We start from the raw sequence: 25444 nt of genomic DNA, 5'->3' as shown, positions 1-25444 counted from the left end.
ACTGTCCCGGTTTTTCATTCAACGAAGCAGCTTGACATTTTATTCTTCAAATCAACGATTAAAATTATCTTAACTCATAAATTACGTTACGATAATTACAACTATATACTGTATATAAGAATATATTCATCTAACATATATATTTGTCATGGTTTTTTTCTTAATTAACTACAATTTGCGATACCGCTTCACTTCCCGCGACTGATGGTTTTTCTGTGATTTTAGTAATAGTTGGTAAACGGCTTACTTTCGGCAGCAATTTTTGGCGATATAGTTTCCAATGTCCCGTATTTCTCTTGAACAAATATGGTTAGCTTATACATGCCCAACCACGAGTTGCTGTTTTTTCGTTTAAACTTAGGGTGACCGTGACTATAGGTCCTGCCCAGAACATACCCGTATTTTCATATAATTTTGACCGTCCCGACTTTACTGCAAAAAATTTCCCTTTTTCATGAATTTTCAACGAAGCCAAACTCGATTTCTTTCCTCATTGAAAACAAGAATTCAAATTTTTTCAAAACTAATTATAATTATCACATGAATATTCATCTCAAATTTGTCATATTTAATCTAGTCTTTCTCCATACAAATTTAACCTACTTCAATTTGCAGTTGCGCTTCTTTTCCCCCAACATTGGAAATTTTTCAGTAAATTCAGCAAGGGTTGGAAACTTAATTTATGACATCATTTTGGCGATGTCCCGTATTTTCTCCAAGGAAATATGGTCAGCCTAACTTTTTTTCCTCAGGTTAATTTTTAGGCTTATGTTAATGCTGTGTGGCCATTCATCCCGTTTTCTCGGGACAACCCTCTTTTTTACTATTATTCTTTTTCGCAAAAATGTCCCGGTTTTTTAACGAAGCCAACTTAACTTTTTGTGTTCATCTCATTTCATTCTCCAAAAATCAACTATTAAAATTATTTTCCCAACTCATAAATTACATTACTATATTAGCTACGACTACAAATAAAAAAAATGACACATATGTAAATATTCTTATAATTGACTACAATTTGAAAAAGCACTTCATTTCCCACGATTGGTGTACGCATAGCTATGATGACCATACGTCCTGTATTTGCCGAGAGTCCTGAATTTTTTTGCAAAAGTGTCCCGGTTTTTCAAAGAAGTCAATTTTTTTATTCATTTCATTTTTCAAATCAACGATTAAAATTTCCTTTCCAACTCAGAAATTACAGTATGATAATTACGACTACAAATAAGAAAAATTTAACATATTTGTCATTTTTTTTTTATTCACCGCAGTTTGAAGTTGCGCTTCGTTTCCCTCGATTGGAGACTTTTCTTTGATTTTCTCACGAGTTAGCAACATTCCATATTTTTCTCGAGCAAATATGGTCAGCTTAAGTTTACGTGAATTTCGTTCTTGTTTTTTTTAAGCATTTTTTTGAAAATTCGAATTCGATTATTATTCACGAACTCTAAATTCATTTTGTTTTACTTTGTTTCTTCTGATAATTCAGTCAATTTTGCGGACTTCAAATTTATAAATTTTTCAATTTTTTTTTTTTTATAATTCTAATTTCATATTTCACGGACTTCAAAATTTTTTTTTGGTAATTTCTTTCCTGGAATTTGAATTGGTTTTTTTTTTTCGGTTTCTTTTCTCGGATACTTTATAGGCCGCCGGGGTGATTGAGTGGTCATAGTAACGGAGTGGTATCGCGAGGACCCCCCGGCTTCAAACCCGTTACTGCTTATATCACAAGCTGGAATAGGAATGCTAAGCTACGATTAAAAGTGTTCTAAATCCTACGAATTCAAAAAGGGGTGTAAATAGTTGTCCAGGTTATATAGTTAATACCTTCTAGATACTACGTCTAACAAGGAAAGGGTCCAAAAGGTGTCATCCTCAAAAAGTTTCAAAAAATTACCACTAGTTCTACTCATTAAAATATGCACAAAAATATAAAATATTATGGGTCACTCAAAAAAAAAAAAATTGCGAATAATATTTGCAATAGACGATATTGATGTATATTTTCAATTATAGAAGCGAATTATATTATTATCAATACGCCTGTAGTTGCCTCATATCAATTATTACATCTAATGTTATGTGAACATGTATTTCAGTATAATTGCTAAAAAATTTATCCAAATTCATTTTATTATTTGACTTTTATAAGTTTTGTGTTATTTTTTGTTTCTTTCGTCTTTACCTCCAATTAGTTGCTCTGTACAGGCTCAGGCCTCTAGACAACAAGCATTGAGATTTGATTGTTTTATGTATTATTTAACTTTGGAAACAAATAAAATAGATTGAATTTGAAAATTTGAATGCCAATAGAGGTCAAAAATGAATTTAAAAATTCTGCAACCCGTAGAATTCAGTCTTAGAATTCAAACACCACACAAGACTCAAACAGTACATGATTACGTACAGCACAGACAGTGAAAAAAAGAAATAACTAGAGAGAGTTTCTAGGGTAAAAAAATATTTACCCTAGTAAAGAACCAGGAGAAAAGAGGCAGCTTCTGAGGAAATAGGGAAAAGTTTGTTTTTTTTTAGGTATCCCAAAGAAGTGTGAGATGTGATGAGTAGCCAGATGATGTCATTTTTAATATTTTTCTTGTATCTTTTTAATAATTGTATTCCCTGGTAATTTTTCGTTTTTATGCATTTCTGGGTGAGAGATGAATGTACTTCAATTTTTTCATAATTTTTTAAGGATGGCACTCTTGGACCTTCCCTTGTAAGCAATCTGGGAGGTAGTGGTACTGTTTGTACACATTCGTCACATCAAGTATACTCCATATCAATTTCTTACACAGCTGTTATCGTGGCCCTTCGATATTCATCCCCCCCTTTCGGAGCCTGTATATACTTATGGTGTTTAGTTTACTCTGTTCACCGCTCCCCTCCTTATTTGTACAAAGCAGTTGAGAGATGTATTTATATACATCTGGGATCAACAAATCTTATAAGTAGAGCCCGGATTATATGCACTTAAAAAGTGGCAAAATATGCTCTGCAAATATGAACTTAAAAATACTAAAATATGCACTTAAAAATGTCAATATATACTATCTTTACACACATCCATATTTTTTATGGGTATCTTTTTTAGCCACCTTGTTAGGCAATTTGCCTGTTGTGGCCTTTGTGTTTGTACTTAAAAAATCCTGAAAATAATTAAAATTTCCAAAATATGTACCAAAAATGAGGAAATATGCGTTAAAAAAAATCACTATGCAAAAAAAATATGTTTTTAAAAAATGCATCTTTTCTATTTGTTAGTGCATTGTTTGTTATTCATTTACAAAGAAATATCCCCACATATGTATATGCACACAAATAACTTCTAATATTTTTCATTTAAGCATTTTTAATTTCTAGTTAGTCGTGGCTAGATTTAGTATCGAAATATCAGTAAAAAAGAATTTCGAGGCTATTTCTAAAAGAATTGAACATTTTTGATGCTACCTCTAGAAATAGCGTTACAATGAAACAGTTGATATGTGGAGAAAAAAACAATCATACCCGCGAGAAAAAAACCGATGTTATGAAAATATTGTGAGCAATATTCATTTGAAAAACTATGTAAAAGTGATTGAGCTTCAATAAACCTTAGCAAATATGCACTTATTCTGAAAATTCTTTGATTTTATGCATTTATATGCATTAATGCTGAAAAAGGTCAAAATATGCAAATGCATTTGCATATAATCCAGGCTCTACTTATTAGTATTTCCGCTTATTAGTATTGCTAGCTTGGGCAAAAGAAATACCCTTGGCTCCCAAAATATTTGGTTGGCACCTAGATTATTTTCTTGATTTGTCAAGCCCTGATATGCATATCAATTTTGAAAATAATGAGAAAAACAATAACAAAATGCTTAAATATAATTAGCAGAATCAATCAAGCTAATATGCGAAATAAAATTTCTTCACTTCCAATATTTTCACAATTATCAAGTAAATAAACAACGGATACAAGGCACTGTCTTGTGGAATGTTCCATTAAATGTAAATGAGGGACAGCTTTAGTTTAATCATTTTCCTTGGCGATTTTGCTTTTAGCTCCTTTTTGAATCACTGATTCAAGTTTTCCAACGTCTTGCCAATGTTAGGTCACAAAGGAGTGCAGAAAATTGTGATTTTTTTGCACGGTATCTGGTAGGAAACTGCTTTCAGGGCAATTTTACCACACACAAACTCCAGTCATATTACCATACAGCAATTTTACCACCAAACGAGTAGAGTTTGAAATGAAGGTGCCATCTATCAGTGGTTGCTTCGGGCTCATTAGGGATAAGAACTTGTTATTTTTGTTCTTCCCAAGAATCAAACCAGCCAAATTGATAGCAACCTTCATGGTGGTAGATGAGCATCTTTCCACTTCGCCACTCAGGCACTGTTGCTTTCAGGGCTGGCACTAAGCACAAGGTGGTGTAATTACAAGGTCAGAATTTTTTTTTTTTATAACAGAGTTTATACTCTCACAGATTGACACAGCAAAATCACTTTGAGGAGAAAGCGAGAGTGGGTAAATAAGCCCAGGCAAAGACAATATTTTTGAGTGCTGAAATGCTACTCAATGGTCGATCCATCTCAACACACATCCTTTCTTGCACTTCCAAAAAGTGCTGCCGGTCTCTATAGAAGCTGATTTCAAACATAAGATTCCTTTCTCTCCTAAATTAAAGATCTTCTCATCCTTTATCAACATTTTTCCAATTGGAGATTTCCTTGACTAGAAATAAATATGTATTTACAGCCAAATACATGTATTTTTGCGATAGAAGTCAAAAAGGCAGCTCCAGTAGTTCTATAGTTAAATCTGTTGTGAAATCTGCAACGTACATTCTAGAACGAACAGTGATACCATAGAACAATCTTGAAGAATTTCAAGAAAAGTGTAGAAAATATGTATAGTATTATGAGAATTTTTAATGCAGAACATTTCCAATCAGCCATTGCTAAACATTCTGCTTTGGGGTCAGGTAAAGAAATACCTTAAGTGCTGCAAAATATTTGCCTCAGGTGGCAGAATTTCTAGGAACAGCCCTGGCTGCTTTTGCTAGTTTTCAAGGAAAATGTGGCTCATAAAAACCAAAAATTGAAAACTAACAAAAAAAAAATGCATGCGATATGACGATATTCTAATAATGTTACCAACTGTAGCTGCCTTGGGATGGTTGCCAAATTGAGATTGATACCAGTATTCAGTGTTCAGAAATGTAGCTATTAAAAACTGAAATGTTCTGCCTCAAATATTTTAAGGAAATTGAGTTGGCTGTGAAACAGTAAAAAAAGCATCACTATAATATTATACAATATTCCCAGAAAGTAGAAAAGTTGAAAAAGTGATTTTACTACAGGCTGTTCCTGTAAATGCTACATTTATAATATTGACACGTTTATGATAACAAAGGTCAACTAAAAAAAATTCAAATATGACCAAAAGACTCCGGTCCTATGTCATGTGACTAAACCTGGTGTGGGCTGAATGGTAAGACAGACTTTGTTGGATGGGATTTTCGAGATGTCGCTGAAAATGATGTTCTTGTTTAAACGTAACTCTAAATGTTCCAAATTTCTTGAATTCTTTAGTAAATTGCACACATCTAATCCATGGAAATCACACAAATAGGCTACGAACACTTTTAAATCAATAAAACCAAAACAATCACTTTCACCCGTGGTAACAAGCTTGCAATCCATAATTTTGAGTTTCCGTATCTGTAGATGTGAATCCACCCTAATACGTTGTGCTAGAATAACTCTGCATCTTTGATTGCAATTTTTACCGAAAGTAATTTTATATATCTTTGTATTTATAACGTCTTTGTATGCGAAATTGAATCTCGACATGCACGAATTCGACTAATGCCAGCATTACGCTATAAAAGTTTTGTAAAAGCTTTGATAAAACTTGGAAAAATAAACGTATCGAGATTATACTTACGCAATTTTATAATTGCATTTTTAATTGGATTGCTGTATTTTAGAAATATATGACATCCGTGGGCATTTTGCCCGTGTTTGTATTTGAGTGAATGTAACCAATAGGTTCATTGGTTTTTTTTCAAGTTTTACAAAAGATCTGTCAAACTTTTATAGTGTAAACCCGGCCTTACGCGGTTATCGTCGGTCCCATCTATCGATTAACTTCGGGGCAAACCCCTTTACTAGGCTGGGGCAACCGGGGCACTGCGCCGAGTCAAATGGGTCAACACAAAAAATTTGCACTTATTTTGCATAATAATGACTCTTTCAAGGGGGCCCCAAGAAGGCAGCTTACGGCCTTGCATTAGAGTATTACGGTTTATATTTTTGTGAATATTTTTTTTCCTGCCATGAGAGCGGAAGCGTTTCCTATATTAAATAGGCGCAGCCAGTGGCAATATAATGAAATTAGACATCACCAGATAGCGCATCTATTACCATGTGGCATCCGCGCTTACAGGAATGGTGAAAAATATCTAAAAAAATTAATTAAAAATTAGAATTTAATTTTAGAAGTAACTCCAGAACTGATAGTTTTGACAAAACGAAAGTGATCATTCGGTATTTATTAAATTTCAAAATCGGTGAAAAATTATAGCAAAAATTACGAAATAAATGCAATCGAAAATTAATGAATAAAACAAGCGATTAAAAAAAACACGAGGAATAGTTCCGGAATTGATGAAAATTTAGAATTTATGAAAGGCAAGTTAGGAATTAGTGAAAGCTTATAATTTTGGAGCCCTCTGATTCAGGGCCCTGGGGCAAACTCATGGATATGATTATATCTTATTGCAGCTAACAATGGCATCGGAATAGAAATTGCAGGTACCCGCAGTATTTTGTAAAACCGTTCCGAGTTTAGTATTGAGAATTCGAAATTTCCTATACAGTAAAACTTGATTAATTTGAATTTTAGATAATTCGAACTTTTACGAACCCCCCTTGAACTTTCTAATTTAATGGTATTTTTTTCTTTTTTTTTTTGTTTAATTCGAACTTTTTTCGAACTCTTCGGATGATTTGAAGTAGGAAAAACATGATTTTTGTATGAGCAAATTTAGTTTGGGAAAATTCCTACACACACACACACACAGGAAGCCAGACCTTTCTCTTCTCGATTAAGTTATTAAACAACAAATCTTTAAAGACTAATAAAAGTTTGAAAATTGTTTTTCTAATACTTTACGATAATCTAATGCTTATTTAAAACATTGTTCAGCTGGAGTGCATCAAGACCATGTACCACTTAATACCGATTATGCTTTTCATCCTACCTACAGGATCAAAGGTGTAACATTTAAAATCTAAAACTTTTTACCGTCATTGGTCAATAATTTGGAAAATTCAGATTTTCCAATGCTTAATCAAATGTAATGAGTTAATAAAAGTATATTTCCTTTATGGCATAAGAATGGGAAGCAAAATTTGGGAAATAGTTTCATAACGTATGATCATGAACTGTTTCCGTAAATGAAACTGAGCATGGTCAAGAAAATTCTGCAGTAATGCTCATTCCATAACAGTGCAGTAATGTAGCAGCTAAGATCAATTACCATAATTGTAAATTATTCAAATTTGAGACAGTTTCGTGACTGATAAAATTTTAATAATTGATCATTTTTATCCCATGTGAATGTTAAGTTGCAATTGTAGTCATTTTACAGATCTACGATAGATTAATTGGATAATTCGAACTTTTTTTGAGTGACTTTGGACTTCGAATTAATTAAGTTCGACTGCATGAAGTTAGAGACGAGCACTCACAGGTGCATATACACTTTCAACACCATTTGTTCCTAATTAATTTGGTCTAGATCAGTCACATCAAAATTATGCTTCGACTTGCATCCTTTGGCAACTTTGAGTTCAAAATTTGAATCAAAAATTTTTTATATCTTATTGCAGCTAGCACAAACCAACTAGTTTAGAAGTTAGTTAATAAATTAGCCTAGAAGTTTCATATCGAGATGCGGTACTTCTAATATCACGCGAGATTCTCAAGCATTTTTTTTCAGTAAAAATCATGTTTTAAAACTTTATTGCGAGAAAAAAAACTCGCTATTCTCTCACATAAGAAATTAAAATATTTAAAAGCCTACTCAAGAAATCCGTCACGTTATTGGAATATCCATCATCGAAAAAATGTTGCTCAAGACCTTCTCTACTTCAGTTTCCAGCATATTCATAATCTGCGGACGAGAATTCTTGGCTATAGAGTTCACAATAAGTTTCAAAAGCCAGTTCAAAACTTTACTCAGCCCAGTTATCTTAGTGATTTTATAGTCACCAAGTTTTGTGACTCGGAAAGACACCAACTGAGATTTTCCTTTACATGCTTTCAAGACCATTTGTACAACCATGTCATCCAAACCACCTTTCACATAGCCTGAAAAAAAAAAAAAAAGATTTCGGTAGAATTCTTGCAAATCTTATTTAATGAGTATAGAATCTCAACTACGTAACTTTTAAAGATTTGTGGTAGAGGAAAAGTGCCCTAAATTCGTCCCCTCTCTAATTTGCATGTACAGAACTGCTATCTTGCGAGAGTGCCAACTCTTCAGGACCATTCAGGCCCTGAAGATTTGTTGGCACAAGAGTTGACCACTTGTAGTGACGAAAAATTACTTTGCTCTTTTTATTTACGCTTTAATTTTTCAATAAAATAGTTTTTGATATAACTAGTTCGTGTAAAATCAACTTTGAACCGTTATATTTACGCCTCACGGTAAGTTTTTCATCAACTAGCGATTGATAATTATCGATCGCTACTTGAATATTTCGTTGCAATCCTTATAGTCGTCTAGCTGTAGCCGTTTAGTCAGGAGCAGTCACAATTTTTGCTATTGCTGAATTCCTAAATCAGTCTCCTCCGAGTATCTCAAATCCTTCCCGGTGACGGATTTAGGACACCCATGATGTACTTTCCTTGTGATGTAGACCTACTGTTTTTCCTAACTACTTAGACTCATTTCGATCGATGTATAATCCAAGAGACATCAAGAAAGTTCCAGTCACCTAGCCTTAACATCTTGTCACCAAGAATGATGTCCCCGGCTCTAGAAGAAGTCCCCAAACATCTCTAAAATTCTCTATGGAAAATAAAGAAATGGTGGAAGAACGTGTTATAAGGATAAACAATTCTAATGAAAGGCCAAAAAGCCATCACTAAAAATAAATATCAGCCTGAACATCAACAAAACCTCCCAAAAATAGAACAAAGAAATATGACTAAAAATATTAAAACTGGTAGTGTTCGAAATGCTTCAAGTGGTGCCACGAGATGTGTTCATCGTCAACAAAACTCAAAAACTTTGCTTCCGATTTCTTTATGGAGGACTAAATAATTTAGATCTAATTTGTTTACTCATAAACATATAATAAACTTATTTTACTTATGTATAAATATGTATAATACCATGTTTTCATCTCCATACATTTATATTACGAGATCTTAAACTGTTTTTAATTAAGTTTCCAATAAAAAATAAATGTGTAGATAATAACTGGAAAGGAGGCGACGGAGTTAAAACACCTTGGATGAAAATTCAAAATTTGCGTTGTTTTGATTATTTTTTTTCGTTAGAAAAAATTTTAGTACAACTGTATACACTTGCAGCACCATTAGGTATGGAGTTGAGTTACTTAAATCAGTTTTTGAATTATTTTTAACTCTGAACAAATTTTCAGAATTAACGATTTTTTTGCTTAGTGGAGGGCGGAATTTGGGCAGCACTTTCCTTTAGTGTTTAAAGAATTCAAAATTACCCTTAATCCAAACTGGCAGAACCTTGGCTTTATAATTCATCCTAAAACTGACATCGCGTACGGCTATTTCTCCTGAAATCGATGCTTTATTGTTCTCAATTGCTACAATAAAGTCCCCGTGACGATGCAGTGAAGAAAGTCCTCGCACAATTCCATCAGAGCCTTTGAAATTCTCCTCATTGAAATCTGGTATTTTCATGGGATCGATTATGTTTGACGCATGTTTTGTACTGCGTAACTTGTTCAAGGCTTCATCTATCAATCCGTTAGCATTCAGCTCAATATTTGCTGTTATTGGAGGGAAAAAAACATTCTGTATAAATATAAAAAAAATTATTTGATGCAGTACACGTGCAAAATACGGCAAAATACAAAAAAAAACTCCCTGGAAATTCGTATGACTTGCGTACCTTTCGCATTGAGTGTGCAATAAGATATTGAGAACTCAACCGGTGTAAACGAGCCTTTTAGTTCAAATAATTAACGGATTCACGGCCGTATTTACTGACAATTTAATTGCAATCGCAGGTTAAAGGATTAGAGATCGACACGGATTGGTTAAAATCCCGAATTTAACCAATCCGTTTCGATCTCTAATCCTTTAACATGCGATTGCAATTAAACTCGGCCGGTGAATACGGCCGTTAGGAGTCAAGTTGGCAAGTACAATAAAATCCTGTCTACAATTGACGGGATATCCAAGCGAAGATAATTTCGGAAAGAACAGTCACGCTCCTCGGTGGTGAATCGAACCACCAACCCTTCACTTTCGATTCCCCCACAGAGGAATGTAATACTTCTTTCCGAAATTATCTTCGCTTGGTATCCAGTCAATTGTGCTTCGTATAATTAGCGGAGAGGTTCAACGTATCGATGTTAATCTTGTCTATATTTTTTGATTAACCATTTCTGCCACCGAGATTCCAATTAGGGAATCACTGTTTTCGCTTTCAAAGCCTATCCTTCTTGGAAAAATAATACCAATTAGCATTGCATATTGCAGTTCCATTCTTGGCCGATAGATTGCAGTGATTTACTGTTTCACGCGATCGGATATGTGAGCTTAGCTTCATTCTCTTTGTTGATGTACATGCGTTATTCTGATTTCTGACTGCCTACGAAACGTTCGAATATTATAGCAGGTATTTATTTGTACTTTATTGTATGTATTATTTGAATTATTGATTTTTATTTCTCATGATCAGAGAATGATACAAGTTAAATTATATCTTGAATTTATAATTATAAATTGAAGGATGTGTGTGTGTGTGTAAAATTTACTTATTGTGATATAACTACTGTATTAAATATTTTGGCCTGCAAAATGTGCAATGATGCCAATTGGAATCGTTTCAGAATTTTAACATTGAAATGTATTTTTCGAAAAATGTTCAAGTCCACAACAAAACATGAAAATATTAAAAGCGAAATAAATTGATAGAAGAAAATTTTTCAATTATCCAAAAAAATTCAAGTCAGAAAGGATTAACTTACAACTTTATAGCGTAACGTAAAGCCCTGTTTACACGCTCTCAACTCGGAATATTAAGTTAAAATTCAGTTGGTTACCTAAACTACATAGCCCGTGCAAACGGATCTTTAATCGTAGTTATGTAGGGTACGCGTGACTGTCCAAACATCCAGTAAATGTGTTAACACAGTGAAAAGATCAATCTATTCTTGTCAAATAAAACATTGTTAGGAATCGGAGTAGATCAACGCAAGATCGGAATATTTAAGAAATCTTTTAAAATATTCGTCCGAAAATTGAGTGTAAATTTAGAAAAAATTGAAAACATACGCAGTTTTCCAAACGCTGAAGAACGGGAAAAAACACCTCCACATATATCTTTGAAATTCATCTTTATCAAATAAACTAGAAAATATCCAAGAATCAATCATAATCAGCACCTAAAAAGTCATGGATTTTTCACGTGTGTTCTACAAGATAAAAAAAAAAAAGTTTCCGTTCGATAAAGAATACTTTATCTAAATACGGTAGAAATAGCAAGCGCTGACTTATGCGCCATCTTTGAGCACATCAGTATTGCCATACTCTGCTTTTTTAACGATTTCTCGAGACATCAGTTGGGGTGGCAACCCTGTTATCAGCTCAACGCGAGCGTAGTGTGTAGCGGCCTTACTGCGCATGACATCAGAGTCGGAACAATGATTTTGTCTGCAAAAAAAATTTCATATAAATTTCAAAAACTAATCAAAATTGACTAACTTAACTTATATCTTCGGTGGTAAGACAATAGTAAATAAATTGCCCTATGGTGACAAACTTAGAGAGCGGCTCTATACACTACTGCCACCAGAGTAGCCTTAATGAATTCAAGGGCTTTCGTTCAATTCACTTTAAAAATCTATGATTCGGGGCCTACGTTTGACTCGGCAAAGGTCACGTTGGCCTACCCATTAATCCGGTGATTCTCGAAGTGTGTGTCGTCAACTTTTGTCAGGGGCGAGGAGCTGAATACATTGATGTGTATGAATATTTATGCTTTGAAGTGGTTCTTTTATGAATGTACAAAATAGCTATACTAAACTATTCTGGGAAGCCGCCGAACAACCATCATTAGGCCAAGGGAGCCGCTAGTGACAAACGTTTGAGAAACACTGCATTAATTAATTTGCTGATAACGAAAACAAAGGTACTATACTGACCTTGGCAGTATTTGACGAAGAAAATTGTGAAATCGATAAATATCACATTTAAATAGGCTGACCATGTGCCGCTGTGGTGGTCAGACTCGCATTAGGTTTGAACCAAGGACCGGGTTCAAACCTCACCGCCGCCACAGTAGTGGTCGGCTGAAGTTGGTTTTCTGTAGTTCCCAACTTCGATGCGCGAATGCGAACCGATCTCCCCATTAGAATGTTTCGCCACAGAGAAACAGGCTTACAACAGTACATATCTTCAAACATCACACTTCACTCAGAATTTGTAATATATATGGCACCACTAGAAACACACACCACTATATACGCACTCTGACTAAGATACACATACATTTCCAGCACAACTAAATCGGTAGTAAATTGCCCATGGCGATAGACCGGAGTTGTGCCTGGTTTGAAAGAAAGGTTGACCCCCCGTTTCCTTTGAGAAAATACGAGACCGTTATAATACGACGTTATATACGAGACCGAAAATAAATGACCGTTGTAGCCAAAAATGGTGCATAAAGTAAGCAAACTTTCCAATTATTGTTAAAATCACCAAAGTTTTCATTCATGATTAGGGACTACTTGATCAAGAAAAATACGGCTTACTTGCCAAATTTCGCCAAGCATGTCACCAATTGACGGCGAAATCGCCAAATATTGCTGTGATTATCAATATATCCTTCAAAGAAATGCACTACTACCATAGGCACCGGAACCTAGGGGCTGAGACCATTTGAGCTTTCCCCCCCCCCCCAATAATTTTTGAAAAAAACAACGCATTGCACCCTCCCTCTAACGCCTTTGAGTCCCGTATATACGGGACAACCGGCAACTTTCAGCCCCCCCCCCCTAATGTTTTCTTCATGTCGGCGTCTGTGAGTGCTACAACAAGTCTAACGATTTTAATGCATTTCACGAAAAAAAAATGGGGAGACACATGGTAAATATATGTTGAATGAATATTTATAGTCATATTCACAACATAATTCGTGAATTATGCAAATTACCTTCATCTCCGATTCTAGTAGCGATTATGAATTAAAGTAAGCTTCGTTGAAAAAAACGTACATTTCTTTAAAAAAAGTTAAGAAGGTTAAAATTATGGAAAAACACACACAAATCGGGTCAACGTGATGAGCTCCGATTCATGAACTTCCTTGGGAAAACGCTATAAAAATAGGGGAAGCAAAGCACACAAAACACATCCATTAAAAACTATGAAATACAGGAGAATATGATGTTTACTGAAAAATTTGTATACATAGTATAAGTTTTTCTGTGCATACACAAAAGTCATTCTTCACCGAAATAAATTACGTATATACATTTTTTTTTTTTAATTTCAAATAGGAATATCAATTTTTGCAAAAATGTTATTCAGAGCTTTCGGCACTTCTATCTCCAGAGCATTGATGATCTTTCCACGTGATTTCTTGGCTGCAGAATTGGCGATAAGTTTTAAGAGCCAGTTCAACACGACACTCATTCCAGTCATTTTCGTAATTTTATAATCCCCTAGTTTGATGACCTTAAAAGAATCCATTTTAGCCTTGCCTTTTTCAGCCTTGAAAACAAGACGTACGGCTAAGTCGTTCAAGCTGCCTTCGACGTATCCTATACAAAAAAACCATGATTATTTTTTTCAATTGTCAATCCATCAGATATAAATGATAATTAAACGTCTTGTGCTTATCTCTTGTTTAAACTGGAAATAAATTCGAAACAAAATTTTTCGGGGACACAGCCAAGGATGGCCGGCGGAGAAGGTCAATGAGGCTTTTGCATAAACGTCATCATTATCATCGCTTTGAGGGACAGGCACAGGATGATCCCCATAGAAATCAATTTTAAAATTGCTGATTTTAAATGCAGAAATTTAATGGGGTTTTCCGCCACATCAATAATTTTAAAAATTGAATTGAAATCTCGATTTTCGAAATATTAAGTTCGCTTAGAGATACGAAGCCCAGAAAATGAAATATAAAATAATTAGCCGGACCTATATATATACACTTTTGAGTTGGATATCTATGCAATATAGCATTGTTTCAAACTTTTATTTTATCTTTTCAAGTATGAAAATGAAAATACAATGTCTTGTATTGTCTTTTAATTTTCAACTGCATCACTCACACACACACACACACAATTCATATAATTTAAGAAGTTTTAAAATTACTAATGCTCCCATAAATTGCATTGAAGAAATTTTGCTGCTTTAATTGAAGCATTTTTTGAAACTAAAACAGTCACACAGATCTCTAACTTGAACTTCACATTAATTTTATGAATATTTAAGCACCCATCAAAAAAGAAAAAAATCCGATTCATTTCTACATTTCTTTAATTTAGATTTGCTTCTTTCATGAGCCGCCGAGGAAGTCGCATGTCAGTTACCCTGTGGATACGGTTTTTATGTCCCTCAAACTCTTTACTGAAAGGGGGGAAATATCACGTGATCCAAAAAAGCCTTATAGGAAGATATAATTTCCCCGTAGGATCATAAACCAGGAACATCGACAATTCTCACCGAAAATGTTGCCAGCAAAATTGCTAATTATAGCTTTATAAACAGCGACTGGCTGGAAATAAAGTGGTACAGCAAGTCTGTGCAGTGAATTGAAATGTATTCGCGAAAAAAAAGAGCATGTGGCACATATGTGTGTGATGAATATTTATAGTCACGTGCAAACAAAATTTCTAAATTATATTCATCGCCGATTTTTTTAGTAAAGATTTACACATAAAAACAAGTTATGGAAAAACCAAAAAAAATGTGTGCGAGAGACATTTTTAAACAAAAATCGGGAAGAGCTTCTGTTAGAGCAGCGCTTATGTCCCTTACGGGTCATTCGCCAAGTAAGTCAAACATGTAATAAATCTTTTTTTTTTTACCGTTGTATTACTAGCATAACAAATGAACATTTTTTGAATGAGATCAGCCCCAATTCCAAGAATTTCTTGGAAAAGCGAAGTCAAAAACATGAAAAAGTGTTATATCCGGCATTATCGCGTTTTCATCGACGCTATAAGCAAGGCCTCTTACATTGTTGTCTAAGGGAATCGGCTAGGAGAACCAATTATTGACTTTATAACCGATTTTGACTGTATATCAATACCTTTAATCCAGAAAAACAAAGCCTTGGCTTTGTAATTCATATTGAGACTGACATCTCGGACGGCTATTTCTCCAGAAACTGTGGCAACTTTGTTGTCGTAAGTAACAGTGCAATCACCATGGCGGTATAATGATGACAATCCCCGTACGACACCATTTGAACCCTTGATGTTACCCTCATCAAAGTCTGGTAATTTTACAGGATCGATTTCCTTGATCATAGACGGTTCATTCCGTAGGTTTTCCAGCACCTGGTCAATGTAATCGTTGGCATTGCCGACGTCATTTGCTAAAATAGAGAACAAAAAATTTATCAGTCGATAGATAAGTTTAAATTTTACCTCTCTGGTAGCTTTGTTTCCTGGTCTTTAATGTTCCAAGATCATGTAAACTTATGAAAATCAGTGGAATCGATCTTCCGTTGAGAAAGATGGGAAATCATGTTTTTTGACTCAAAGTATAATATCACTAAATAGGTTATCCGTTGTCAAAAATTGATTAAATTTGCTCATTACTCATTGATACTCTTAATTTCTACATGCTGTGTCTAACTATACCGTTACCTATAGTTCAAATACCTTTTGATACCACCAAATTTGAAAGATTACATCTCCATCATTGATCATTGGGATTACATTTAATCATAAGTTTGCCGACTGTGTTTAATAGCGAAAAATACGGGTAATAGGGATAATGCAAGAAAATACGGGAGAAGTCATTATTTCTCGCCAAAAAAGATGCCAAACATGGATAAAATAGTCAATTATGACCTGAATTGCTAAAAAATTGTCGATGGACGAGAAATAAGGACTACTGCAAATCACAGTGAGTCAGAATGCATTTCACGGAAAAAACATTAAGAAAACACGACAAAATATATTAGATGGATATTTAAATTTATTGTCATAATTGTCGTATTATTTACAAGAATAACTATAAGAACTATTTTTCATAAAATATAATTATAAAAGTATCTTCATCCTTGATTTCAGAAAATAATGAAAAATTAAAGTAAGCTTCGTTGAAAAATGGGACATATTTTAGACATGTCTAATAATTAGGCAAGTATACTTTGCAATATATATCCTTTAGTACTTATCAAGTACCTTTTGTTTGAAAATTTCCGTCCTAGTAGATATCAGAATATGAATCTAGATCTCATAGACGTTCATAGTATATATGCCATTAAATCACAGATATTTAACACCTTTTTACCACCAAGGATACGGGGTACTCGCATAGAAAATCTTTGAGGTATAATAAATGGTAAACTGTTATTACCTATATAGTAGAACATATCTCACGATGTATGAATTTCACTGACGTGAGAACTACAGAAAAACCTTACCCCCAAGGTAAGGTTTAATATAATCCTTTCCTGCAGTAATGTAAAATATAGATCGTTTTCTTTCAATAAATACATAATAATACAATAATCTAAATTCGACATGTACCTATTGCATGATCAATCTTTTATTAGGGTAGGTACGAACACACATAGTGCACTCTGGTTTCCGATTCTGTTAGCGCTTATGTCTCACCCACGCGAGACATTGGTTACGGGTTAATTTGGCGTGTAAGCCGCATCAGTGAAGTGATCCCGAAAATTCGCAACTGTGTTCTTAGCTAGATATAATGCATAAAAAAAATAGTTTTCTCCGAGAGTCGTTAGTCCGATATAGTTTGAGTTTTTTTGCAGACCAAACACTTTTTATAAACTTTTCTGCAATTATTTTCTTTCTGCTTCCCCCTCCCCACCCCAAACCACTGGCTAACATGGCTCCTTCCAGGAATGAATATTTGATTTGGCACCCCCATCCCTTCCAAACTTTCCTGCCACGAGCTGCCTCCGAGAATTCTACCTCGGAAATACTGTGTACAGTGGCGATCTGTTATGGGCCGATCTCACGACAAACCATTTTCGAAATCATGGCTCAACTCGGCACTGTTTGATTTCCAAACTTAATATATGGCTCTCCAAATGGAACCATTGCTCCAGAAGCGTACGCAGGAAGAAACAAAGAGTGATCAGATACAGGTGATCAGAAATAGATAATTAAAAAAAATTCAAAACATTAAGAGAAAATACCTATATTTTATTTTGATTTTCTTCCATCGTACAATGCTAATAATTTATAGATATTCCCTGTATCCTCCCTATGGCCTCTCACATCGTGCAGCAGAGCCCCGGACCAGACTTTGTCCCCTTCTCTATAGTGTATTTGAATGTGAAAAGCAGAAAAAAGAGAATCCTCCCGAGACCCCCCGGACTGGAGCTCTGTCAGCGAGCTGCCCCTTCCCAATATAGAGCCTTGCCTTTTGCTATATATGAATATAATGTTTTCTTACATAAAAGAATTTTTTAGACATCAGTGATTCTCAAAGTGTACGTCGCGGCTCCTGGGGTGTCACTGGGAGTTTGAAACATTGATGCGTGGCGGTTTCGTGCTCTAAATCGGTTTCTTTCAGAACTTCTAGAAGGCCGAGAAAAAACGTTTCTAGGACAATGAGGGAGCCATGGTTAGCAAACGTTCGAGAACCACTTGATACTGTATATAAATGGAACTATTGCTTACCTAGTTTCTTTAAATAAAAGAAGGTCCAAATTCTCAGAAGTCTTGCCTTGATGAACAGTCTGAAGGAAGTAAACGCACGTGCCAATGTACTAGCCACTGTCAAGATCTTATAAGCAAATTATCCCACATCTGCCGGTATGAGTCAAAGAATAAGGCAAATTGTCCTTAAAAAATTCTTGCATTTTCTTCAGGCATTCATTTAGTCGACTGAAACTTGTGCCCGGAATGCAGAATTTCATTTATTGTAAAGCATATTTTTACCCTGAGGCAAAGGAAGGACGCCCATGTGGACAGAATCGAAAAAAAAAAACCACCGTAGGTCGTACAAATAACCACTGGGTACGTTATAATAGAGCAAAACGACAAAATACTGTAAGACGTATAGGGGTGAATTTTTTTTTTCATTTTTTGTTAGTTTTTTTACGAAATCAATGAGAGGTTTTTACTGCAAAACACTCTGGGTGCTCGGGAAGTCGTGGGCGCGCCCGGAGCACCCACGGCTTCAATGCCACTGCCTATGTCGAGGTGGAATCGACATAGGACCGCATCAGTAGACAATGGTACTTCATAGCTACAACGGCTCCTCGCAATAATGGAAAAACTCCTGTGAATTCGCCTTCTCCTAGCAGAACTCATAAGCTATACAAAAAACGCTAAGGGACAAATATTCAGGGATCTTCATCATTGCGGCGGAGGCGCTATAAAGTACGAACTACTGTATATACCAACGAAGTGCCAAAGAAAACCTGTGGACTGCCAAGGGTTAATAATAAAAGCACACACACAAATCAAATATATATAAATATTTTTTTCATAATTAGTATTAAATCTTACCTCTGACATATACGTTAAACAGAAAAAGATACAAATACACAAACACGATTTTTTTCGATTGCATTTCGGCTCGGCAGCTCATCTAGAACTAATGATAATTATTCACATCCAGAGATCCTAAAATTAAATTTAATTAATTAAATAGATATAAGCGTACGAAAAATATCTGACTATGAAACACAAACCACTCAGTTCAAACGAATCGAAAAAAATCAAAAACCAATGAAAAATGAATAAATTCTTCACAGGAAACAATAACATCAGTTTACCTGGAACGTGATGGTACAGATTGCAATCGGAGGTGCCAAACACTATTGTGTGTAATGGATTTTAACTCTATACTAATCTAACTACTGATAAAAACGAGGTAAAACAAGCATCAGTTGCGACAACGCGTTCGAAGCTAAAAAAATATTTTCAGTTTTTTTCTTTATCACTCGGTAGAGAAAATCAATCTTATTGAAGCCATAATAATGTTTTCGATATAGCTTGGATAAATTCTGTTTCGAGTGTGTGTGTGTGTGTGTATAATATATATATATATATATATATATATATATATATATATATATATATGACTTAAAATAATATATATACATGGCTTTATAAAATATCAACCAATTAGTACTGTACAAAGCTATTGCATAATTCATTTGACTATTTATATATATAATTTAACTTATATTGACCCACTGGAAGGACTATCAGTCCCTTGGGGTCACAGAGTGTCTGTCTAATCGTAATGTTACTTTTTGTGGAGTTTTATTGTTTTGTGTTTTTCTCAGTTTAATTGTATGTTTTATGTGTTGTGTTCAGTCCAGTAAATAAAAAAAGAAAAATTTTTTTTTAATTTAATAGCGTGGTATCATTATAAGATCCCAGATCTCTTTTTCTTGATCCTAAAATTTATATTATCCCAATTTAAAATCCTTATTTCTTGCCTTTAAGGCCGGGATTACACTATAAAAGTTTTGTTATAAAATTTGTAAAATTCAACCAATAAGGTTATCGCTTACGTTCGAGCAAATGCAATCGATGCCCTTATTGGTTGCATTTTTCAAGTTTTATAAATGAATTTTTATGAAACTTTTACAGTGTAATCCCGGCCTAAAATTATCGGTTGCATTTGCTCGAATGCAACCTATGAGCTTTATTATGCCGGGATTACACTATAAGGGATAACAGTCACAGTGCTTTAGCCTGAAGGTCCGAAGACCAATCCTCTGTTTTCTCAATTTTTTCCACAATAATTTTACAAAAAAATCGATATGAGAGCAGGGCAGTAGCGTGCCTCCTCGGAGCAGATTTATTACAGCCCCTTAAAAGGTTTATTATGAAAAATTAGCGTACATTTTTTGTGAGCCCCCCCCCCCCCTGCTTGGAGGCCCCAGCCTAGTTATGGGCCTGTATGAGAGGCTAACGTCTTGGCCTGTAGACCCGCTAAAAATTCTGATCTATCCATTTAAGGATATGAGGTGCCATGTAAGTAACCTACATGTATACTTCGCGGCATTCATCTTGCCTTTGCCGTAGATTCACAAATTTGATTATAGTGCCCTATGGTCATCTCTATAGTATAACGGGACGGGATCTACAGTTTGGAGCCGATTCCAATTGGGCAATTAACTAAAGACATTCATCCATAATTGAGGAAAGATCTTAGATCCGAATAAACCTACTTTTTTAATGATAAATTTACTATTCAGGATTGAAGGAATCACCATCTCACGGCCTATGAGTGCGACTGCAAAAGAAGGGAATTTATGGCTTTGCTCAACCCCAGTACTTCATTCACATATTTAACCACTCTGCCACGAAACAACAACTATTCAATTATAATTTGCGTAGAGTTTCACCAAAAATGTCCAAAAAGAATGTAAATTCTAGGGCCGGGATTACACTATATAAGAGTTTGATATAAAATACCTCTAATAAAACTTAAAAAATTCAACCAATAAATCTTATAGGTTACATTCGAGAAAATGCAACCGATAAGCTTATTGGTTGAATTTTTCATGTTTTATAAAAGGACTTCTATAAAACTTTTATAATGTAATGGTGGTCTAAGGTCGAGATTCAATTCATCTCAATCATCGATGTCGCGAAGAATTTTTGTTCAATTATCACAAGGAAGATTTATTTCGGTATTTTAGAAAGAGAGACGCTAATTTTACTAATTGACAATTATATGATTAAGGCCCCTTTCACACGGAGCGGATGCGGGTCCGGAAGAAGTTTTAACAATTGGAATATACTGCGCCTTTCAGACGAGCCGAAAAATCTCCGCACCTAGGAAATGTTCATGCGGGTCCGGACGTCGTCCGCATGTGTCAAAACCTAAGTGCGGGCTCCGCATCCGCACATAGAAGTTTTGACAATAGGTTTATTCGGAGCTATTCACACGATGCGGAGCGAATTTGTCCGCATCTTTGGCTACTTTTTGAAGGTGATTTTTCACGGAATTTTTTTAATTATTTACCATAAATACCCTTAAAAACACCATATGATGGTCCCTGCTCATTAATATAATGTACCTACATACGTCTATCACTCCGTTTCCTTCTGAGATGGAGATATAGCAACTTTAACTGCCTTTTGTCCATATTTCACAATTTTATACAATAAAACCTGCCAACAACGGCCACTGACGGGACCAAAACTATAAGCCGTTCTGTTCATTACGAATATTTAATTGACTACATACTTTAATAACTTTTAAATTTAATTTGAAAATTTTAATTTTTTTATTTTTAAATTTTTAAAAATTATTTAAAAATATAAATATCTGAAATATTATTTTAAATATTTGTTATTTTTTTTAATTTTTAATCTGTTAATTTTTTTAAACTTTAAAAAAAATACTTTTATTAAACAACGTTATCCACGTACGGTGTTCACTCAGGGCCGGATTAAGTCGGTTGAAGGCCCTAGCACTTGAATGTTTCTGGTGGTTCCCCCGATACCTACAAGTTTATTTTACTCGATATTCAGTGTATAAACTGAAAAAAAATGAAATTTTATAATTCAGAAGTGACTAATTTCTTTAAGGATGGGATTTCAGTATAAAAGGTTTATGAAAGTTATTTTATAAAACTTGAAAAATGTAACCAATAAACACATCTGTCACATTCGAGAGAACTTAACTGATCCGCCTATTGGTTGCATTTTTCAAGTTTTATAAACGAACTTTTATAGTGTAATCCCGGCCTAAGACAGAATTGTGATGTGAATATTTCTAAGCACAGGCATTTTGAAAGTCTCTACCCCTCCCCTTTTTTACTACTTGCAAATTCTTTGATATCTCCTGAACTTTTTTTTCTTTTTTTGGAACATCGAATGTTTTGGATGTTTTTGGATTTGATTTTTCGAACATTAGATGCTTTTGGAATTTTTCTTCCATATTTTTCGGGAAAGACGGATTTTTTTTTCCAAAATATTTTGAAAATATTTGAAGACATTTTCTCCCATCGACTACTTGTGAGGATCGGAATGAAGACATCTTTATTCCCATATTCTATGTGGCTCTAGATTAAACCACCAAAGAATGCCTCTAGGCTGCCTATGGGAACTGAATCAGGGGTGAAGGAGAAAAATAATTACAAAAATTGCGAAAAAACAGTTTTTATGCACGAATTTCGAACTAAAGATGCGGACGAATCGCCCGCATCTTCAGCGCTCGTTTGAAAGGGTATGCGGACCTGCGTCAGTATTCGCATCCGCTCCGTGTGAAAGGGGCCTAAGGGATGTATAAAAATTTCAGTTTTTACATTTTCCCCTAATGATCATTTCTTGAGAAGTTCAACTCTATCACAAAATTCTTTACTATTTATTTTTTACATATTACTTGAATTTTGAAATGAATCATTTTTATTCTTTTCGAACACTTGGTTAAACACCCTGTATAATATCATGCGAGGCCATAGTGTGACTTTTTCGGCGCCCCGGGGCAGACTTTTCCTTGGGGACCTTTCTTGAAAGGGTTATTATTATGCAAATAAGTACATTTCCCCCCCCCCCTTGGCTCGAGGCCCTGGGACAGTGGCCCGGTTTCCTAAGCCAAGTTACAGCCCTGATATCAATGGCTATAAATCCGGGTATTAAAGATATTCAAAGCACAAACTGTGGTACTTGAATATCAGTCGAAAAATCCATATACAGTACTTGAAAATGTTAAAATTAGGACTGGGAATCGATTAAAATTTCTAACTGATTAATCGAACTTTAATCTAATACAGTAGACTCTCGCTAATCCGGCACATATCAGACCAGGGTGTGCCGGATTATCGAAATCGCCAATCCGGCATTTCAATCCAAAGTCAATTGAAAAAGCCCATTTAAATAATATAAACTTCTGGGTACAAACACAGTGACATGTTTTTTCTTCTATATGCTCGAAAGAAACCCGCCTAAAAGACGCCAGATTACTGGATGGGCCGGATTAACGCATGGTCGGATTATCGAAAGTCTACCGTATTTTCTATTAAATTTTCAAATGCTGTTTACTGTATAATAAACTCATTATGTAACTGTTTTTTATTAATTGATGCTACAAATATGTATTTTATTCACTTTACTCACCTATTTACTAGAGGCAAAAAAAATACTCAAATATATTAAAGAAATTAAAGCTACACGCTTGTAATGCTGAATTGAACAATTTGGCATCCAGGAATTTTTTCACTAGGATCTTGTTGCTTTTTTTAGAAAACCATTCATTTTTAGGTTAGTCACCGATTTCGAAACAACTTTCGGTCTTCATACTGTTACTTTTCTCTCTAGAAACTGCTCCCAAATGGTACTGTAGCACCAGACAAGGTCCAGGCTTTGTCCCGTTGGGGTTGTTAGTCCAATACCCCAAGAGGTTGGGCCACACTGGAGAGGTCCAAATGGTACTGGAGGTTGGTGCTTCCCGAGTACGAAAACTTGTTCAGTGGAAACAACAAATGCTGGACTTGTCTTCTAAAACTTCCATCAAACCCAATTTAAAATTAAAATCGTCACTAGTTTTCGTTGAATCGACTTGTATTTTCTCCATGTTGAAAAAAATTGATCAAAATATTCATTTTCAAATATTTTTAAATATGGTCAATTATCTGAAATGCTATATCTATAGAAATAGAATTTAAAACATCTAATCGATTTCGTCAAACAAATCAAAATAAATTATGAGCTTTCGACAAAAATTTTAATCGGATCGATCGAGTCGATTAACTTAACTTACATTTTTCAACAGCAATTAATGATCGACTGATTAATCGGACCGGTCCTGGTAATAATCTACTATAAATTCAGTCTCCCTAAAAAGCTTAATGAACATTAACGATAATAGAGCCGATGGAACTTACCAGAAAGGTGAAGAGCTATTGTTATGAAGCCATGCTTATCCGAAACCAGAGTGGTCTGTTGATTAAGAGATGGAGGAATGAGTAAGTGTTCCTCGAAAGAATGAACGGATAAAAAAAGATGGACTGATTAGAGTCCATATCCGGACGAATGACTCCACCCACTTTATGTGGCTCGAACAATTAACATCTTTTTCTATTTTTTCGAACTAAATAAATGAGTCAGCTGCAACAACTACCCCGGTCTCTGACAAAAGGAAGGTTGTCTACTTATTTTCTCGTTTCGCGCGAAGTGGTTTAATGCTCGTGCAAAATTGTCCTTGACTTTGTTAGAACTGGTAGTGTTGCATAACACTCTAATACAATCATGGATACATTTGTTTATATACACAATCCTTTTCCGGCTCAGAACATTTCAGTTCACTACTGACAGATATAAATGTTGCACTTTCAATTTTCTTTCAGGCTTTTCTTTATGCATTTTATGCAAAACCATGGAACCATGTCATGAAATTTCGCTTTGTCACAAAGAAATAGAAGGATCCTGCTACAATCAAGCTCGGTTATAAAAAACATAAGTTGGCTATAGAAACATACTTTCTATTGGAAAATATTAAAATATCGTGTCCATCTTAGATGTGTCATTTATTTCTCAATAAAGACCGTATACAGTAGAACCTCTCGATAACGGACACGCATGAGACAAAAAAATTTGTCCGCTAATGGGGAGGTACGATATACAGCGGAATCTCGTTTATACGACGTTTTGCTTCGGTCGCAATTGATTCCTATATATTTTAAGTTAAAAATGTATATGTTACTGCAAAAGTGATACACCGGTGGTTATGCATAATCACCAACCACCTCGATATATATATATATAATATAAAAAAGTTTGATTAAATTTCACTTCACTACATCTATCACTTTTACCGGCGACTATGCATAATTCCCAAATAAAGTTGGAAAGTCTGATAAATATATGGGAAAATTTATGTATATATAAGATTTCTTCTCTTCATTTTATATATATATATATACCAATTGGTTTTTTCCCGTACGTGATAAGTGCGCTACACATATTTTGGAATAAAAAATTAAAATAATTGTGTAAAAGATAAAAATATTCATATCTAACAAAATTCTGTGGTGTT

At 34.6% G+C, this 25444-nt stretch overlaps 2 protein-coding genes across 3 annotated transcripts; both read right to left on the bottom strand.

Moving 5' to 3' along the window:
• Window positions 1-6225: 6225 nt before the first annotated feature.
• Window positions 6226-11801, bottom strand: LOC149072408 (uncharacterized). Its single transcript, XM_089246863.1, has 3 exons — window positions 11549-11801; window positions 9748-10035; window positions 6226-8368 (listed from the first exon to the last, which is right to left on the bottom strand). Exons 1-3 carry the CDS (start codon window positions 11607-11609, stop codon window positions 8094-8096), a joined length of 624 nt encoding a protein of 207 aa, XP_089102989.1. The 5' UTR covers window positions 11610-11801; the 3' UTR covers window positions 6226-8093.
• Window positions 11802-13643: 1842 nt separating this feature from the next.
• On the bottom strand, window positions 13644-24400 carry LOC149072407 (uncharacterized). Of its 2 annotated transcripts, none has more exons than XM_089246860.1 (4): window positions 24294-24400; window positions 18949-19065; window positions 15540-15827; window positions 13644-14034 (listed from the first exon to the last, which is right to left on the bottom strand). In XM_089246860.1, exons 2-4 carry the CDS (start codon window positions 19028-19030, stop codon window positions 13763-13765), a joined length of 642 nt encoding a protein of 213 aa, XP_089102986.1. In that variant the 5' UTR covers window positions 19031-19065; window positions 24294-24400; the 3' UTR covers window positions 13644-13762. The 2 variants fall into 2 exon arrangements, with proteins under 2 accessions (XP_089102986.1, XP_089102988.1); XM_089246862.1 differs by lacking the exon at window positions 24294-24400 and adding an exon at window positions 19218-19280.
• Between the last annotated feature and the right edge of the window lie 1044 nt (window positions 24401-25444).

Source organism: Pholcus phalangioides, unplaced genomic scaffold, assembly GCF_987345545.1.
Source record: "Pholcus phalangioides strain wild (caught in Gottingen) unplaced genomic scaffold, Ppha-v1.0 ptg000017l_1, whole genome shotgun sequence".
NCBI lineage: Eukaryota > Metazoa > Arthropoda > Arachnida > Araneae > Pholcidae > Pholcus > Pholcus phalangioides.
The sequence above is the reverse complement of the archived record's forward strand: the minus strand, read 5'-3'. Positions and strand labels throughout refer to the sequence as shown.

Excerpts from the sequence above, each read along its gene's own strand:
- LOC149072408 (XM_089246863.1), bottom strand. The coding sequence starts at position 11,609 with ATGAATTTCAAAGATATATGTGGAGGTGTTTTTTCCCGTTCTTCAGCG. Across the intron at positions 10,036-11,548 it reads TTCAGCGTTTGGAAAACTGC|CAAATATTGAGCTGAATGCT; the intron begins GTATGTTTTCAA and ends CTCCAATAACAG. Across the intron at positions 8,369-9,747 it reads TCTGCCAGTTTGGATTAAGG|GCTATGTGAAAGGTGGTTTG; the intron begins GTAATTTTGAAT and ends TTTTTTTTTCAG.
- LOC149072407 (XM_089246860.1), bottom strand. The coding sequence starts at position 19,030 with ATGAGCTGCCGAGCCGAAATGCAATCGAAAAAAATCGTGTTTGTGTAT. Across the intron at positions 15,828-18,948 it reads GTTTAACGTATATGTCAGAG|CAAATGACGTCGGCAATGCC; the intron begins GTAAGATTTAAT and ends TCTCTATTTTAG. Across the intron at positions 14,035-15,539 it reads TTTGTTTTTCTGGATTAAAG|GATACGTCGAAGGCAGCTTG; the intron begins GTATTGATATAC and ends TTTTTTGTATAG.